Below are 18,719 nucleotides of genomic sequence, written 5' to 3'. Positions count from 1 at the left end.
CACCTTAGAACTCAAAATCTATTATGGACTTGTGCTTAAATTTCTGTCAGTTGCCTAATTGTTTAGCATGCTCATGAACTTGAAAGGGTTTTTAGAAATGCATATGGGTCCTTTCTCCATTTTGAGAACTTTGTACAACAATGTCTGCAGTAGATATTTGTTAACCAACAATCTCCAAGTTGGTGCTGTCTTCAGCCATAAAATCAGTGTGTGCATAGTATGTCAATTCACCCTCATGATCATCTTCATCAGGATAATGTGACAAGACAATAGGTTCTTGTTCCTTGAAATAAAAAAACAATATGTTTTATAATATAAAAAATATACCGCATCATTTATGTGCCAGTGCTTCATGCTCCATATTCCCATCCAGCGACATGCCTTTATTGTCATGGAGTACGCAGTGAGGACCATGGAAGTCAGTGTATGTATGGAGGACGTATGGAGATGGACTCAATAACGTAAGTGCCAAGTGTGTGAAAACTCAGGAATAACACAGGCAGAGCAGGGAGTAATGTCGAGTACCAGTTGTTTATAGTTCATATAAAAAAGGGCAAAGTTCACCATTTTATATTTTGAGCTATATGTCTTTCATCTAAAGGAAATATTAACCACCCTCTGTAGTCTATATGACAGCACTAGCCATAAACACCAAAATTTCTCTCACAAATTTAAATGAGAGTATTTAAATGGCATGCAGTTTTATGTAGATGTCTAATGGTCTGATATTTGCATAAAACCTTACCATTTGTATGTACATTTGAAACTGTGCAGGCAGAATCAGACCTGGATACAGTTGTATCTTTGCCATTAAAGTCCACATATAGCATGTAAACTGTGGTGTTAACTGCTTAATTTAAGAATTAGGTGGTAAGTACAGTGGCCACTGGTGCTTTCTAGCCTGCATAAAGCATGAATGTAGTTCCCACCCCCTATATACTGTAATGTATATATATATATATATATATATATATATATATATATATATATATATATATATATATATAATAAACATCTCCATTGTGGACAGCACTCCCATAATCAAATGAACTGAATAAAGCATTAGATCATTGAAAAGGTTTATTTTGGTGGACCAACGTTTCAATTTCCGCACATGAAGGAATCTTCGTCAGGTGAGAAAAGATTTTTTTTGTGGCACTGCAAATGCTTTACTTATAGCTTAGTACAAGAGAGTAGAGTAAGTAAAATATATTCATTATATTGATTAATAGTGATTTTTAAAACCTCAAAGTATATTTTGTATTTTCTAAAGATTCTCGCGCAGCTGAAAAATGGTGTGTGCCCATCCACAGTTTCTCCACTGTAATGGGAATTTATCCACCGGTATGTATTTCTTTCTATATTTTTTATTTCAATTTCAAGGGGTTTGTTCACACTTTGAGTTAACTTTTAGTAGATGTAGAGGGTGATATTCTGAGACAGATTTCCCAATTGGTTTAAATTTTTTAATTATGTTTTTTAGTTATTTTAGCTGTTCATTCAGCAATTTGGCAAATTTTCAGCAATACACTGCGTTTGCTATGGTCAAGATTACCATGAATAGGCAACCCATGCATTTGATTTGAAATATGAACTGGAATAATGAATAGGAGAGGGTCTGAATAGAAAGACAAGTAATAAACACAAACGAGGCAAATAATATAAATTTGTAGTTTTTACAGAGCATTTGTTTTGAGATGGGGTAAGGTGAAACCCCATTTAAAGCTGGGAAGATTCAGAAGAAAAGATTCAGAAGAAGAAGGCAAATAATTAAAAAACTATAAAAACAATAATAAAGAACCAATTAAGTTGCTTAGAATTGGCATTATTATATACACTAAATGTGGATTATGCATTTTCTATATCACTTATACTGGCACATCTTGGGTTCATAAGCAAATTGTCTCCATTTTCTCTATTGTCTCCTATTTATTTAGTAATTATACTGCCATGTCTTAGGTTAGTATGCGGATTATCCATTTTCTGTAGCAATTATACAGGCACATCTTGGGTTAATTTGCTGATTATCGATTTTCTGTACAAATTATACTGGCATGCCTGGGGGTTAAATTGTCTATTATCTATTTTATCCCTAGGGGCCCTGGGTGGCAACCCTAGTGGTGAGTGACTTTGCTACCACATTGATTTCCTACAAACTTGCCAACTAGATCATTTACAGTATATAGACGTAGTCTTAGAAAAACAAAATATTCATGTGCAGGTTTTCTGGAAAAAAAAGTTGCATACCAGTATGAATCACATTGTTCCATTCATTTTCAATGAGGCTGAAAATCTTGATTGTTTTTAATAAACTTGGAAATAAAGTTGCTAAATAATTTTCCCATTGACTTATCTAAAACCTCACCAGCTGTTACTTGCCAGTTTTTTTCTGGTGCCTTTTTGTGTTCTTTTTTTCCTTAAAAAAAAAAATACAGACTAATCAAGGTTTTAGAAAATACCCACACTTTTTTCATGGTTTTTTTTCTCGACTCAAGAAAAAAAAAAAACACCAACTCGATTTTTTGCTAAATCCACCCCCTTTAAAAAAATATGGAAACTAGTTTAAAATATAGGTGAAATGGAAAATTAAGTGCTTTTTAAAAAAAATATATTTAAAGGAGAAGGAGAGGCATCCTGTACTTGGGGGTGCCAAATGTTAGACACACAAAAAGGTGCATAGATGCAATAGTTTAATTGTTTTTTCTTGTGTTTTTTGTTTTCCAGAGCAAATCTTTTCTTCCTGTCCAGCAGCATTCTTAAGATGACAATTGTCCTTTGTTAGTAAATAATAAATGTCTAAATCTATGGGCAAACAAGTGTTTTCTCTGCTTGTGTAGAAGGCAGCCAGAGGAAAGGCTAACCACTTTCATTTCTGAATGCACTGACAGGAGCGAAATCAGTCTTGCATTGAACACACAGGGGCTTATTTATCATGCAGTAAAAAAAAAACTGCAAAAAAAATACACCAGGCATCACTGTGTAAAAAAATGTATTCAGATGTGTACTGTTTAAAAATCGGGTGAAAACAGAAGCAGAATTATTTGCCCCAGAACTTGTGCTTGAATTTTTCCCATTGACTTATTAACAAGGTCTGAAGTGGTATTGTGTTGGCTTGGGTATAAGCAAACACGGCTCATTGCAGACACAAAAACATGAGCTTAAATTCTCAAAAATCCTCCTATTGTGCCTGCACACGGGCCAACACGACTGTTTCGGATGCAGGCAGAACAGGAGGCTAAGGCCAGCATAGGGGCTGATTCTCTGCCTCAGTATTTCAGCAGGCTGATTTTCAGCCCATGTGGCATTAGCCTGAAATCTGCTCTGGTGGTCTGCTGACAGGCTAATGCCGTTTTTTTCTGGCTGCGTTCTACACAGGCAGAGAAAATGCCTTGCATGATCAGCTATTTAAAAATCTGATGGGTTGCTATGGATTACTAGATGGGGCAAAGGTTAAAATGTTTTATAACATTACCCAGTATGCTTCCTTCCAAGGATATGACACTGCAATTACATTTGGAGCTTTAGTAGACAAAGTGGCATTTACTAGTTCAGAATAATTATGATTGCCATAAACTGGCTGACCAGTGAGCCAAATGGAAATTACTGTGTGATTTTTGCAATCCAAGAGAATGCAAAATAGTACAGTTCTGTCTGAATTTTGGGCTGAACAAGAGTAAGATAAGGCATTATCCTCTTGCCAAAAAGGGGCATCAGCTTTTTAGTTAGAATGGGACAACTGTAAGTCCATGGTCTGTTTAAAATGGTCGTTAAAAACTCAGTTTGGTTCAAAACAACCAGACCGGCATGACGATATTAGATTACAGAATACAAAAAAAGAGAAGTCACAAACTTAAGTGCTCATCCAGACTTTGAGCTGGTCACTGTTCAGTGACACTCCCGACTTCATGAGTAGTGGGATCTAGTATATCATGTCTCATTCCACCTACACTAATGACACTGGCTAATTTCAGATTGTGCTGGATCAAATGTGGGGCTCACTTCAGTAGTAAATGAAACATTGTTTAGTTTACAAAAGAAAAAAACACCAAGACAAATTATATTTAAAATCACAAAGTCTTTTATTAAGAAATAACTTCCCTCCTCTTCAGAAAAGGTGACAAGGGGCGAAAATCCATCCTGCGGCATCATTTCTCCTCCTGGCTATTCTCCTGACAGCATGCAGCTGGGAAGCCCCTGGATACTGCTCCCACAGGCCCAGGCATGAGCTTCTTCCTTGTGAGAAGATGGCTAGCGACGGCTCTGGCTCAGCCTGGTCCTCTCAACCTTCAAGAGCAGCATCCCAGCCGTGCTAGGACAGGTTCTGTGAAAGTCTGTGCATCCCCTTGTCAAGCAGTTGGCTTCTTGGGACTCCGCAGGATGGACATGGTGATCAGCGCGAAGTACGAGTAGGGGGCTTCACCAACTGCTCCTGCCGACCCCCGCCTCCTTATGCGGGTCTTTAGTGGAGGAGCAGCACAGGGAGCAGGCATCAGCAGGTCCCCATCCTCTTCTTCCTCTGCCGTGGCTCGTCGTCTTCGCCCACCACATCAGCAAAAGGCAAACATAAGGCTGCTGGGGCTGCGGAGAGAGACCTGTACGCTCCCCCACCCTTCTAACTGGTGCCAACCCCCCACACTGGGCAGCAAAGCTATGGGCACACGGGTAATATCGACTCCCTGCGCTGTCTCCCTGATCTCTCCCCAGTGACAGCACTGGGCATTGACTCCGGGCAAAATTTGTTTGATGTTACTGGTCTTTTAATGTTTATATGTCTGTGTTTGTGAAGATTCTCATTTATCCAAGGTCATGGTATATCTTGTAGAAATAAGTCAAATCAACTGGACTTGATGTGTTTTTTTTACCCTTGAAGTCACCAGTCATCCCAACTGGCTTTCTCAATTCAGAATAATTCTGAATTGAAAAAGCCAGTTGGATGACTGGTGTCTCCAAGGAAAAAAAACAGCAAGTCCAGTTGATTTGACTTATTTTACAGATATGTTTCTATGTCTGGGGTAAATGCAAAGCAAAAGTCCCTTTCCCAAGACTTGATGTTTGTCTTGGGATTCAGTATTCAACATGAGGGATTGTATTACATTACCCCACCATCACAATCCTCAGTGGACAATGAAAAAAGCCACAAACATATATGTACAACATATTATCTTCCTGGTACGGTATTACTTTTAAGCAGCTATTAAGGATGACCCGTGTGCAGAAAGCTGCTTACACACTGGACCATCACCAGAGGAGGATGAAAAATAAAGGCATTTTTAACATCAAGGATGAAAAAACTTCCTCTGGTACTGGTTACCGATATGGGCTACCTTTTCTGTGAAGTAAGTCTCGGGACTTACTACTAATATTTGTAACACAAGTTACATTTGTTTTTTTATAATAAACAAGTGCCTGTGAGTCATGTGACAAATGAAATCCCATCCATTATAATTATTTATACAAAATATTCATGGCCTTTGTTGTCTTATAAGTGCACACTGTCCAGGTTCTTTACACAGCTTGTGTAGCACAGGTTTATGAGGAGTCACCAAGCGGTTCCATAGCCATATAAATGTGCCAAGTGAGTGTTTTACATGGCAAGGAAGGTCATATTACTGATATCTTGATGTTTAAGATAGAGGTCCAGGCCTCCAGCATTGCTATAATACTCGACGCCACATCAAGCAAGTGGACAGTGTGACTACTGGGTGTGTCCGGTGGGGTGTGGCTCTACCTCCATGGCTCAGTCGTGTTATCTCCCGCTCTCGCGGCAGTCTCCCGCACCGGTCACTTCAATGAGGCACAGGGAATGACGTCACCGGCGGATGCGGGGTTTATTTAGCTCCTTCCGCCTTTTGCAGTGGCCAAAGAGAGTTGCAACCTATGTAGCAGGCACCGTGTTAAAGTGTAATTGACGCCTTTCCGCCCCTCACTCGGTGACTGGTCTCATTTCGTGAGGAAACGAAGGAGACATTTCACTGATGTGGAGGTTTAGCAAGAAAAAAACACGAGCCACTTCACTAGTTTCATATTCCTTTGTGATTGTGTTCCCTGCCCTGTACACAGTGTCACCTGTACTGCCCATGCATAGAATGGCTAGAGAAAATGGCATCCCCAGATATAATAATAGGCACAAAGTTTCCCCACATAAGGAATGCTCATTGGCTATTTCTACAGTCATTATACTGGCTTGTCTCAAGTTTAATATGCAAATTATCCATTTTCAATCACAATTATACAGGTACATCATGGGTTAATTATCGATTTTCTGTACAATTATACTGGCACGCCTGGGTTAAAATGGCCATTTTCTATTTTACTTAGTGATTAAACTGGCTTGTCTGGGGTTAGAAAGCTTGTTACCCATTTTCTGTAGTGATTATACTGGTATGTCTGGGGTATGTTTTGGTAAAAGTGGTGTGGTATTTAGAGGTATGCAGCATTGTGTCAGCAGATTTTCATGATTTATACTCTACTTAAACAGCCCCCTTAAATACATAATTGTGTAATTTGTGAGCGACTTTATGGGCTTTGCCAACACATTTCCTACAAACATAGGCATCCAGTTATGTAATAAATACTTAGTCTTAGAAAAACTCCCGGTGGGCCAAAGTGTCAGTGGGCCCTCATGCTGCTAAACTTTTGGCCTATTTCATGACCATTCCCTATTCTATGAGAACAAAGAGGCTTAATAGATGGAATAATAGATTATAGTATGTAAAGAAAACAAACTAGGAGAATAGAGGTTGATTGAGGAGATGAAGAATATTAGTACTGAGAGTGGGCCCCTGGTCTAAGGTTTTATGGTGGGCCCCTGGTGTAAGGTTTTTGGGTGGGCCCCTGGTGTCCCAGTCCGACACTGGATTCATATTTTATTAGCTACCTTGCAACATTTGCACTACCTTTGTTTTTTAAAAAACACTGACAATGCAGTTGTTGAAGGGATAACTCCTGAATATACCTTCCCTTTCTCTAACAATCGGATCGCAGTATGTAAAAATGCCTTTCAGTTTCGAGTGGCTAAACAGAATTTTCGACAAGGGGAAGGTATTTTTAGGAAACCCTATGGCCGGAGGGAAGTGCAGAGTTTCCTGTGGGTGAAAAATCTCCTCATTTGCTGTTGAATTTATTAGGACTAGTTCCTTTTTGACCATGGGATTAAACCAAATGGCTCTGTTACACAGTAGTAATGCATAAAAATACTAAGTGGATTAAGGTTAGAGTAGGTACCTGCTGAAAGAAATCTACCTTGGCGTGGTGGCAGGTTTAATAATCTTCTGGTCAAAGGTTTTATCATCAACTGTTTTATCATTTATATCTGTGTAAACCTTTGGTAATGTGGCGGGGGCCTGGGAGTGGGCAGGTCTGGCCGGTTGCAGGAGGGAATGGGCCCATGATTTCTGATGGCAGCCCTGGTTATGAGGAGATTGTTGGGTTGAGCATTTTGAATAAAACGAGTACCTCAAAGAGAGTACATTGTCACTAGAAAGTACTGGTGGATACTCAGACATTATGATGTTGCTCCTGAGTAACTTTTTAAGCAAAATCTAACCTCTTTATTTGTTTCAAAGGGGGACTCCATTATTGTATGTAGTGAGGGGAAATCACATGAAATGTGTGGAGGTTTTGCTAGATACAGCACATCTGTGTATAGTTTGTTTCATCATGCACTTGTGTTTTTGCATCAATGTGATAACAGCATTATCAGAACCAAATGACCCAGAACTAATATTTTATAAAACTATTAGATTAAAACATGTTGAATCAGGGCTTTAGTGTCCCTTTAAAATAATAATGGATGACCAATATTCTGCCTTCCTGGGATAATAGTAAGTGGAAACTGTATTTGATTCAATGTTAGAATTGGAATGCAGACATATTACGGAAGGGCTCGTGGATTAATGCTAAAAAAAAAAAAATATTCTTGCTGTATCCTTTGCAGGGGAACTATCATCTTTTCTCAATCAAATTCTAATGGGTGTAAAAAAAACTTGTTTCCCTGTTAATTTTATTTCTTGTTGCTGCTGAAATGTTTTTACTGGCCGCATATTTGGTCTGACCTGGGTCTGCACATGCCACCTTATCATGCACATGCCACAGTGACTGTTGGTCACAGCTCTTGTGACAGTTGGTCTCAGTACCTTGGTTTAACTGACCAGCGTGCATCTCAGAGCGACTGCACAGCGTCTTCTAAGATTTTTTTTCTAGTGAATTCCCCAATTATGGGGTGACAAAGTGCCTCCAGCTATGGAGAAGAGTACTCCTCCAATAAGGAGTGAGGAAAAGAACCAGCTTATTGCTGAAAAGAAAAAGAAGAAGGATACCATCAGGATGAAGAGAAAGAAGGACAACAGTGCTGAGAGAGAAAGTGGGAAGAAAAGGAAGAAAAGGTGAAGAATGAAGAAGAAGAAAAAAGAAAACAAAAGACCCAGAGACAAGGATTCCATCAAAGAAGGTAAGTAAAAAGAAGTTATTCGGAATAAAGTTACAGTTGAGATTCTGTCAATCTGTATTTTATGAGTAAACAGCACAGTTTGCAATGTGGATTTTACTGAAAGTCGTGGGGGCGGGTTAACCCTATGAGAATGAAAAAACTATATAGATCATCCTAATCTGTCTGTCTATCAATGAAGCTAGATGTCTTTCTATCTATGTGGGTACTTAGTTGTATAACTGTCTTTGGACCTACCAGTTTGTCTGGTCAATATACCTGTCTGTTTATATATCAATAGCTGCTTGTCTGCAGTTTTCCAGTTCTAACTCACAGGGATTCTGACCCATCTCAACAGATCATTTTGGTTGCTGTGTGTCTTTTCTTCTAGTCAACAGACTTCTTCCCATAACATAATATATTGAACATTGCACAGTTCCACCAATAATTTGATTTCTTTCTAGGACCAAAGCATTGGTACAGCTGGTAATAATGTAATAAATATGCAATAAATACTGTTTGAAGGCCATATTATTTTTAGATATGAAATAGTTGGTATAAGCATATTTTCACTGCCCTCCCTGTCGCTGCTCTTTCTTCACTATGGCACCCTGCTAGTGGTGTTGTCCAGTATGGCGGTTGGTGAAGTAAACTGTGGGTGGGGTAGATGAAGCAAAAAATATTAAATCTCAAATTGAATCTCGTCCATGACTTTTCACATTATAAACCCTTTTCTCGTTCAATTGAATCTGGCCCTTTATTATATATACATTTATATATATGTAGTATTCATCGGCACTCACCAATCACGAAGTCACTTGCCGGGTGCTGACCAAAATAATCTATAACAGTCCATGAAAGCACTCACAGCAGCCGCCATTAAGCATGAATCACTATATCTTTATTTGTGCATGGTGCATACACACATGTACTTATATACCTGCGGATAAATAATATATTTCTATAAAATATCCCTCATAAGCTAATGTGTATATTTTGTAATATGTACTAAAATGGACTAATGTTGAAGTCTAATTACAATCTCATATTAAATTAATGGAAATATGCAGAAGGACAAAGTTTCTTATTGTTTTGTATGTTATCCAGTAACTAGTTTTATTCTGTTTACATTTCTGTCCTTTCTCCCAGAAGCAGGAAGTGAGCAGAAGAGAATCCGCCAAGAAGATGAGATTCCTCTCCCCGTAGCAGTGAGCATGTGTCAGATCCATGCAGAGCTTGGGAGTGGTTCATTTGGCAAAGTAAGTGATGGGCATCTGGGAACTGTTTGTCAGAATCCAGTTGGATGATGTGTCCCTAACAGACCTGGGATATAAAATAAAGAAAAAAACAGAAATTTTGGGAGGCAGCAGGTGGGATCGTTTAAAAATAATTATTTGTTTTTTGCTTTTGTGCTCATAAACTTTGATCGCAAAACACTTGTCAGTTTATCTCTCATTTATGTTTATCTTATAGAGGAAGGATGAAGTGTGGGTTCAGTATCACAAAAGTGGCCTAGGGTGACATTAAAGGTAAATCCAGCCCTGTACTCTGGAAATAACCTTCTAATCATTTATGTTTTTTCTGCATTTTTTAGGTGCTGTTGGCATCTCTGCCCAGCAGCCAGCACGTAGCCATAAAAGTCATACAGAAGAGTGACGAGTACCAACTTGCTGATCTCATCACAGAGGCTCGTGTGCTGAAGGTGGCTGCTGGATGCCCACACCTTTGCCATGCGTATGGATCATTCCAAACTCAGGTACAACATAGTGTCAAATCTATCTATCTATCTATCCATCCATTATCTATCTATCTATCTATCTATCTATCTATCTATCCATCCATTATCTATCTATCTATCTATCTATCTATCTATCTATCTATCTATCTATCTCTCTCTCTCTCTCTCTCTCTCTCTCTCTCTCTCTCTCTCTCTCTCTCTCTCTCTCTCTCTATCATCTATCTATCTATCTATCTATCTATCTATCTATCTATCATCTATCTATCTATCTATCTATCCATCCATCCATTATCTATCTATCTATCTATCTATCTACAGTATCTATCTATCTATCTATCTATCTATCTATCTATCTATCTATCTATCTATCTCTCTCTCTCTCTCTCTCTCTCTCTCTCTCTCTCTCTCTCTCTCTCTCTCTCTCTCTCTCTCTCTCTCTCTCTCTCTCTCTCTCTCTATCTATCTATCTATCTTGTCTTCCTGTATCAATTTGACTTTCAGTTTCTCTATGTCTGCATCTATATATCTGTACAACATAGTGTCAAATCTATCTATCTATCTATCTATCTATCTATCTATCTATCCATCCATTATCTATCTATCTATCTATCTATCTATCTATCTATCCATCCATTATCTATCTATCTATCTATCTATCTATCTATCTATCTATCTATCTATCTATCTATCATCTATCTCTCTCTCTCTCTCTCTCTCTCTCTCTCTCTCTCTCTCTATCTATCTTGTCTTCCTGTATCAATTTGACTTTCAGTTTCTCTATGTCTGCATCTATATATCTGTATGTATTTAATCTGAATATATTTCCCTACCTATCTCTATATCTACAGTATATCTGACTATTTATCTGACTATACATGATGTTTCTTTTAGTCTTGTGTTTCCCACCTTAGACTCAAAATCTATTATGGACCTTGTGCTTAAATTTCTTGTCAGTTGCCTAATTTTTTAGCATCTCATGAGCTTGAAAGGGTTTTTAGAAATGCATATGGGTCCTTCTCCATTTTGAGAACTTTGTACCAACAATGTCTGCAGTAGATATGTTTAACCAACAATCTCCAAGTTGGTGCTGTCTTCAGCCATAAAATCAGTGTGTGCATAGTAATGTCAATTCACCCTCATGATCATCTTCATCAGGATAATGTGACAAGACAATAGGTCATCTTGTTCCTTGAAAATAAAAAAACAATAGTTTTATAAAAAAAAAACCCGCAGTCATTTATGTTTTTGTGTGCAAGTGCTTCATGTTGTTCCCATACTTTTTTCCATCCAGCGACATGCCTTTATTGTCATGGAGTACGTCAGTGGAGGGACCATGGAAGATCAGATGTACAATGGAGGACGTATGGAGATGGACTCAATAACGTAAGTGGCCAAGTGTGTGAATAACTCAGGAATAACACAGGCAGAGCAGGGAGTAATGTCGAGTACCCAGTTGTTTATAGTTCATATAAAAAAGGGAAAGTTCACCATTTTATATTTTGAGCTATATGTCTTTCATCTAAAGGAAATATTAACCACCTCTGTAGTCTATGACAGCACTAGCCATAAACACCAAAATTTCTCTCACAAATTTAAATGAGAGTATTTAAATGGCATGCAGTTTATGTAGATGTCTAATGGTCTGATATTTGCATAAAACCTTACCATTTGTATGTACATTTGAAACTGTGCAGGCAGAATCAGACTGGATACAGTTGTATCTTTGCCATTAAAGTCACATATAGCATGTAACTGTGTGTTAACTGCTTAATTTAAGAATTAGGTGGTAAGTACAGTGGCCACTGGTGCTTTCTAGCCTGCATAAAGCATGAATGTATGTCTACACCCCCCTATATACTGTATATATATATATATATATATATATATATATATATATATATATATATATATATATATATATATATAAAATAAAAAGATTTTTTTGTGGCACTGCAATGCTTACTATAGCTTAGTAAAGAGAGTAGAGTAAGTAAATATTCATTATAGTGATTATAGTGATTTTAAACAAAGTATATTTGTATTTTCTAAAGATTCTACGCAGCTGAAATGGTGTGTGCCCTCCAGTTTCTCCACTGTAATGGGATTATCCACCGGTATGTATTTCTTTCTATATTTTTTATTTCAATTTACAGGGGTTGTTCACCTTTGAGTTAACTTTTAGTATGATGTAGAGGGTTTAATTTTTTATTTCTGTTTTTTGAGTTATTTAGCTGTTCATTCAGCCAATTTGCAATTTCAGCAATCTGGTTGCTATGGTCCAAATTACCATAGCAACCATGCATTGATTTGAATATGATACTGGAATATGAATAGGAGAGGGGCTGAATAGAAAGACAAGTAATAAAAACGAGCAATAATATTAAATTTGTAGTCTTACAGAGCATTTGTTTTGAGATGGGGGTAAGTGACCCCATTTGAAAGCTGGGAAGATTCAGAAGAAGATTCAGAAGAAGAAGGCAAATAATTAAAAAACTATAAAAAAATAATAAAGACCAATTAAAAAGTTGCTTAGAATTGGCTATTATATACACCCTTAGGGCTTAAATTTCAAAAATATGGCAAAGAAGAGCTTTAAAAAAGAATTTATTGTGAATTCAAGGGGTTCTGGCACAAGCTTTTTTGCATCAGCTTTTTTGCATCAGCTTTTTTGCCTGTTGTCCTACATTATTATTTTTCCATTATTCAATTTTTTTTTAACTTAAACCATTTTAAAACGATTTCATATTTGTTGGCCTTTTATAACTTTACAACATCACTGGCCTGCTTTCCATTTTAGTTTTTGAACCCTAATCTGTCTCTGTAGGGATGTCAAACCAGCTAATGTCCTAGTGACCAGCGAGGGACATGTAAAGGTTTGCGACTTTGGACTGGCGGTTGAGGGCATATTTGAAAATGTGAAAGCCAGAGGAATTGCAGGAACGGTTCGCTACATGGCCCCAGAGGTAAGAGACTCAAAGCAAATGGAATGTTAGGGTACTAATCTATGAAGCAAATGTATTCACTGTTTCTAATGTCCGTAAGTGCTTTCTTATGCTTGTTTTTGTGCATTCATTTACTTGACAAAAAAAGGAAAAAATTCTCTTTGCAAGTACAGGTAATATACAGTATATATATTATATAGTACCGTCATTAAGGGGGATTATTTATGAAATTCGAAAATATCTCCTTAAAAAAACTTCTTTTTCTAAGTCTTTACACATCGAATAAAAATTGTTTGAACGTACGCTAAAATCGTTCAACTTTTATTAGACCGCAGGATTGCCAAATTTGCTGTAAAAACTTTGCATTCGATATTCGAAGTTTTTTAATTCGATGGTCGAATTTTTGAAGTTTTTTGTACTTCGGAATTCGACCCTTGATAAATCTGCCCCTAAATGTTCTGATTATTGCACGAAACCCAGCGAGATCAGGATATCTTTGGGACTTCTCCCATTGACTTATATACAACCTCGGCAGGTCTGAGATGCTGGATTTTCAGATTCTGTCTTTTTCCATCCTCGGGCTATAATAATTCTTGAAAAATTCTAGGGTTTTTTTCACTAAAAAAGTGGATTTTATAGTAAATAAAAACACAAATTTTTTGAGTTTTTGGCATTCCTAAGTCTATGCAGTTCTTTGTAAGCATAGTTTAAATATGCTGCATGACAACTTTGCATCAATTATTTTTAGGGCTTTTGTAGCACTGGCCTTGTACACTAAAAAAATAAATAAATTCCTCTTAAATTTGTCCAAAACAAATGATATGGAGGCACCACAACAATACATTAGGTAAAAACACAGGGTCGTTAAAGTGCTCTACATGTTTTTTCTTCCCCAGGTCATTTTAGAAGAGCAATATGATGCAGGAATAGACTGGTGGTCACTAGGCATCATACTATATGAGATGGCCACCAAATGCTATCCTTTCTATGAAAGCAGTGACGAATTTGAATGCATGGAAGCCATTCTCTGTGAGGATCCCTACATTCCAGAATGGCTCAGTGAAGATCTGCAAAATCTCCTGCAACAAGTAAGTATAGGAACTTAAACAGGGGATGTCATTAGCTCTGCTATAATATATCTGTTTCTGTTCATACAGATCTAGCAATAGCCCTAACTGGATGCATATGATGTACACAACTAAATAATCACATCTTATAGGTCAAGAAGTGCAGGTTCTCTGTTAGAATCATATAAATACATATTTGCCAAAGCACAGATAATATGTAGATACATTTTGTATTATTATACTATTGCAAAGTCCCAGTGTGTATCTCCATATTGCTATGTCATGTATAAATACTCTATGTCTGCATTTGTTTTTGTATTTATTTAATTTTCTATGAATGAGTCATATGATATTGTATTTACTAGTAAGATGTGGGATTAAAAAACCTGGGCACCACCCCAGATGTTGCTGGGTGGATCTAGAACTGATGTATTTTTTATAGAACATGGAGGTGATGTAGATGTGTAAAACCCACTCCTGATGTTTCATTGCCTTTTGAGTCCTTGGAGTTTTTGGGTTGGTGCACATATAATGAATAGTATATGTATACTATATACATATAAATATTGATCATTATCAGTTTCTTACTTGCAAAAGCTTTGGGTATATATGTTGTTGTACTGCACCAACATCTTGTTTTGGTGAATTTTGTAAAACTTTGTGATTAGTATTTATATGGATAATATTGGTTGATGTTTATTTTGAATGTATTTATTATGGGGTATCTAGTTTTAATGTCTGTTGTTAATTGCTACATATTGAGTATTGCAGACTGGGCAGCCACTCTTTTTAAGAAGAAATAAAAGGATTGGGTTGATCTGTTTAATGTGAGACCAGATTTTTTTATTGTTTAGGCGTTTTTCTTTTTGAGGAGAAGACTCCTCAGTTGTTGTAGAGTTTCTCTGGACCTGTTTCCAGTTTATACAATGTTGGTTAACCGTGGTATTGGTATAGCTTACAGGCAAGTGGATTGGCTCTTTGTGATATGCAGGTTTTTAACTTAACTCCAGCTATATATATATATAAATAAATAACTGATCATTTTATCTTATACTTCAGCTTCTCGAGAAAGATCCTGAGAAGAGACTTGGCTGCAATGGCAACATTCGGGAGCACCCATTTTTTTCATTCAATCGATTGGGTGCAACTAGAAAAGCAGAATGTGCCACCCCCTTCTGTCCCAGTAAGTACATGTATACAGTATGAATGAAAAAACACTGATTTATCTTTGAACGTTATATTTTTGCTCACCTACCAGTGCTCTACTACAATGCTAAGTATAGGGTCTATTATCCAGACTGCCCATAAAACGGGTAAAGATTTTCACTGAAGTGTTTTATATAATTGAACTTTTTTTTGCCTTACTTTTTTGTAATGATAAAACAATGCCTTGTATAAGAATTGTATCAACCTCACATTCTGGAAATTCTACAAAAAGAATAACTGGGGAACTAGACAGCTCTATTTGTATGTAAATGCTAGCTACCCTACACCGTGCTGTATTTACAGCTGCATAAACCCCTCTGCCTAAAAGTTCATGTGTCCCTGTACTTGCTAACAAAGTGCACAAGGGGTTTGTGCAGCCTCTCACTAGACCTGTAAGGCAGTGGGGTTGATGCAGTCGAGGCAGGGGGAGTTTATAGCCAAAAATGGATGGGGTTTAATTCCTATCTTAGGCAAATCTTTATGATTTGTTTTGTTAGATTTGAAATTTGGTGCCCTTAATTAGAAAATAGCCACTTATCTGGATAACCCTAGTTCACATCCATTCTGTAGAATAAATCCTCTACCTTTGCTACTCTGCACCAGTCCGATCCACTACAATTCCAGGGAACCACTGTAGGATGTAATGTTTCCTAATTCTGTGTAACCCCAGTAAAAAAATTACATTTTTTTATGGAAACTTGAAAGTAAGCAGCTGGATGGCTATAGACATCCTGCAATTGTTGTGTGAAAGACTAGAAAACCTAGGTGCTGATTTACTAAGATCAGTGCCAATTTGCAGTTGTCCATAGACAAAAGAAAAACACCAATCATATTAAAGAAAAAAAACCCAAGTATTTAATTCAATAATGTACACTAACTAGCATACCCACTGACATCTACCACAATGTAAATGTATCTTTTATTTGCTGGTCATGCACAAAAGATCAGAGTGTTCTTTGCCATTTGGCACTGGAATCAACCACTGGATTATAATAGGGGCCTATATGTCAGGACCACATAATCTTTAGAATTGAAGTTGAGACTTGGGAGGACGCTACAACATTAGAAATTTCAATTTAAAGCCAATATACAGTCTATGCACCAGCTTTTATAATTATTTTCCCATCTTGCTGGCATAACACAAGACCTAACCTTTGTTAAATCTTTATTTTTTTCTGTTTGTCTATGTGTGTGTGTGTGTCTGTCAGTGTGTTTGTGTCTGTCAGTGTGTGTGTTTGTGTCTGTGTGTGTGTGTGTGCCTGTGTGTGTGTGTCTGTCAATGTTTGTGTCTGTCAGTGTGTGTGTGTCTGTCAATGTGTATGTAGTGACTGTAAGCTCCACTAGGACAAGGGCTGATCTTTATTAGAAAGAAATGAATGATGATAATGCACAACATTTAGCATGCTTCTTCATCAGTTGGTGCACCTTCAACTCCAGAGAGAACTGTTAAATGTGTAAAAGGCATATGGTTTCTTTCCATACTATACACCTGTATAAGCAGACAATATGGACAGGGCTAGGCCTAGGCTAGAACTCACCCTGTGCAAAACTCAATTATGCTGCTCCAACAATAAGTAAAGCAGTATTATTGATTTCACCGATTGGAATAGATATTTAATATTTTGTATTAGAATCATACTAGCAGTGTCCAGTTTACTGCAGGTGTGTTACTGGAACTTTTCACTTCTGCAGCCTCTGCAGTATTATGAAGTCATTTTATTATGAATAAAGAAAAACTCATAAATGTATATTTTGCTTTACTGCAGATGCCATCAGTGGATTTCGACGAGACATATGAAAAGCCTCTGTCGTTTTTGCAGTCCATAAAACACAACATCTCTTCAAGAAACGACATACTGGAATCCCAACTGGAGCAACCAAGCCATTTCGCTATCCAGCCTTACCCTGCATATTGGCCTAATTTCAGCCACTACCAACACCCGTTACCATCAGTTCCTGTTTCTTCTCTTTATCACCATTTAAGTCCTGTCATCAGTCCCCCACCAGTTCCTGCCTTATTCCCATCATCCCATCACCACCATGACCTGCCTTTTAATTTTTATTAACACCCCTTGGACTTTTCCATCACCCCTGCCTCTGGCTAGTTATATTGATCCACACTTCTGCCCCCTTTTTTAAGTAGTTTTTTTCCCTTTGGCCCCCTCAATCCAGCAATGCTTTTGGCTCTATCATCGGCCACTAATTTGATGCATTAACATCTCTTGCTGTCTCTGACCCTCGATACCGGCCCCAACACTGGCCCACTTCATCGGCCTTTACCTCCAGCCCACGCCATCAGCCTTTACCTCTGGCCCCAACACTGGCCCACACCATCGGCCTTTACCTCAGGCCTATGCGACCAGCCCCAACACTGGCCCACTCCATCGGCCTTTACCTCCGGCCTATGCCACTGGCCCACTCCATTGGCCTTTACCTCAGACCCACGCCACCAGCCCCAAAACTGGCCCACTCCATCGGCCTTTACCTCCGGCCCATGCCACCGGCCCCAACACTGCCCCACACCATCGGCCTTTACCTCAGGCCCACGCCACCGGCCGCAACACTGGCCCACTCCATCGGCCTTTACCTCCGGCCCACACCACCGGCCCCAACACTGGCCCACTCCATCGGCCTTTACCTCCGGCCCATGCCATCGGCCCCAATACTGGCCCACTCCACCGGCCTTTACCTCCAGCCCATGCCACCGGCCCCTACACTGGCCCACTCCATCGGCCTTTACCTCCGGCCCATGCCATCGGCCCCAACACTTGCCCACACCATCGGCCTTTACCTCAGGCCCACACCACCGGCCCCAAAACTGGACCTCCTCCCATGCCACCAGCCCCAACACTGGCCCAAACCATCGGCCTTTACCTCAGGCCCACGCCACCGGCCCCAAAACTGGCCCACTCCATCGGCCTTTACCTCCAGCCCATACCATCGGCCCCAACACTGGCCCACTCCACCGGCCTTTACCTCCAGCCCATGCCACCGGCCCCTACACTGGCCCACTCCATCGGCCTTTACCTCCGGCCCCAACACTTGCCTACACCATCGGTCTTTACCTCAGGCCCACGCCACCGGCCCCAAAACTGGACCTCCTCCCATGCCACCAGCCCCAACACTGGCCCAAACCATCGGCCTTTACCTCAGGCCCACGCCACCGGCCCCAAAACTGGCCCACTCCATCGGCCTTTACCTCCAGCCCATACCATCGGCCCCAACACTGGCCCACTCCACCGGCCTTTACCTCCAGCCCATACCATCGGCCCCAACACTGGCCCACTCCACCGGCCTTTACCTCCAGCCCATGCCACCGGCCCCTACACTGGCCCACTCCA

The 18,719-nt window shown here is 39.1% G+C and overlaps 1 protein-coding gene across 1 annotated transcript; it reads left to right on the top strand.

Moving 5' to 3' along the window:
• The first annotated feature begins 9,437 nt into the window (after positions 1 to 9,437).
• On the top strand, positions 9,438 to 17,904 carry LOC121393653 (protein kinase C delta type-like). Its single transcript, XM_041562713.1, has 8 exons — positions 9,438 to 9,684; positions 10,020 to 10,181; positions 11,455 to 11,546; positions 12,215 to 12,277; positions 12,988 to 13,126; positions 14,002 to 14,193; positions 15,232 to 15,355; positions 17,145 to 17,904. The coding sequence occupies exons 1-8, from the start codon at positions 9,490 to 9,492 to the stop codon at positions 17,174 to 17,176; spliced, it is 999 nt and encodes a 332-aa protein (XP_041418647.1). The 5' UTR covers positions 9,438 to 9,489; the 3' UTR covers positions 17,177 to 17,904.
• The last annotated feature ends 815 nt before the right edge of the window (positions 17,905 to 18,719 follow it).

The sequence above is a fragment of the Xenopus laevis genome, chromosome 1L (genome assembly GCF_017654675.1).
Source record: "Xenopus laevis strain J_2021 chromosome 1L, Xenopus_laevis_v10.1, whole genome shotgun sequence".
NCBI lineage: Eukaryota > Metazoa > Chordata > Amphibia > Anura > Pipidae > Xenopus > Xenopus laevis.
This window is presented reverse-complemented; position numbering and strand designations above follow the sequence as displayed.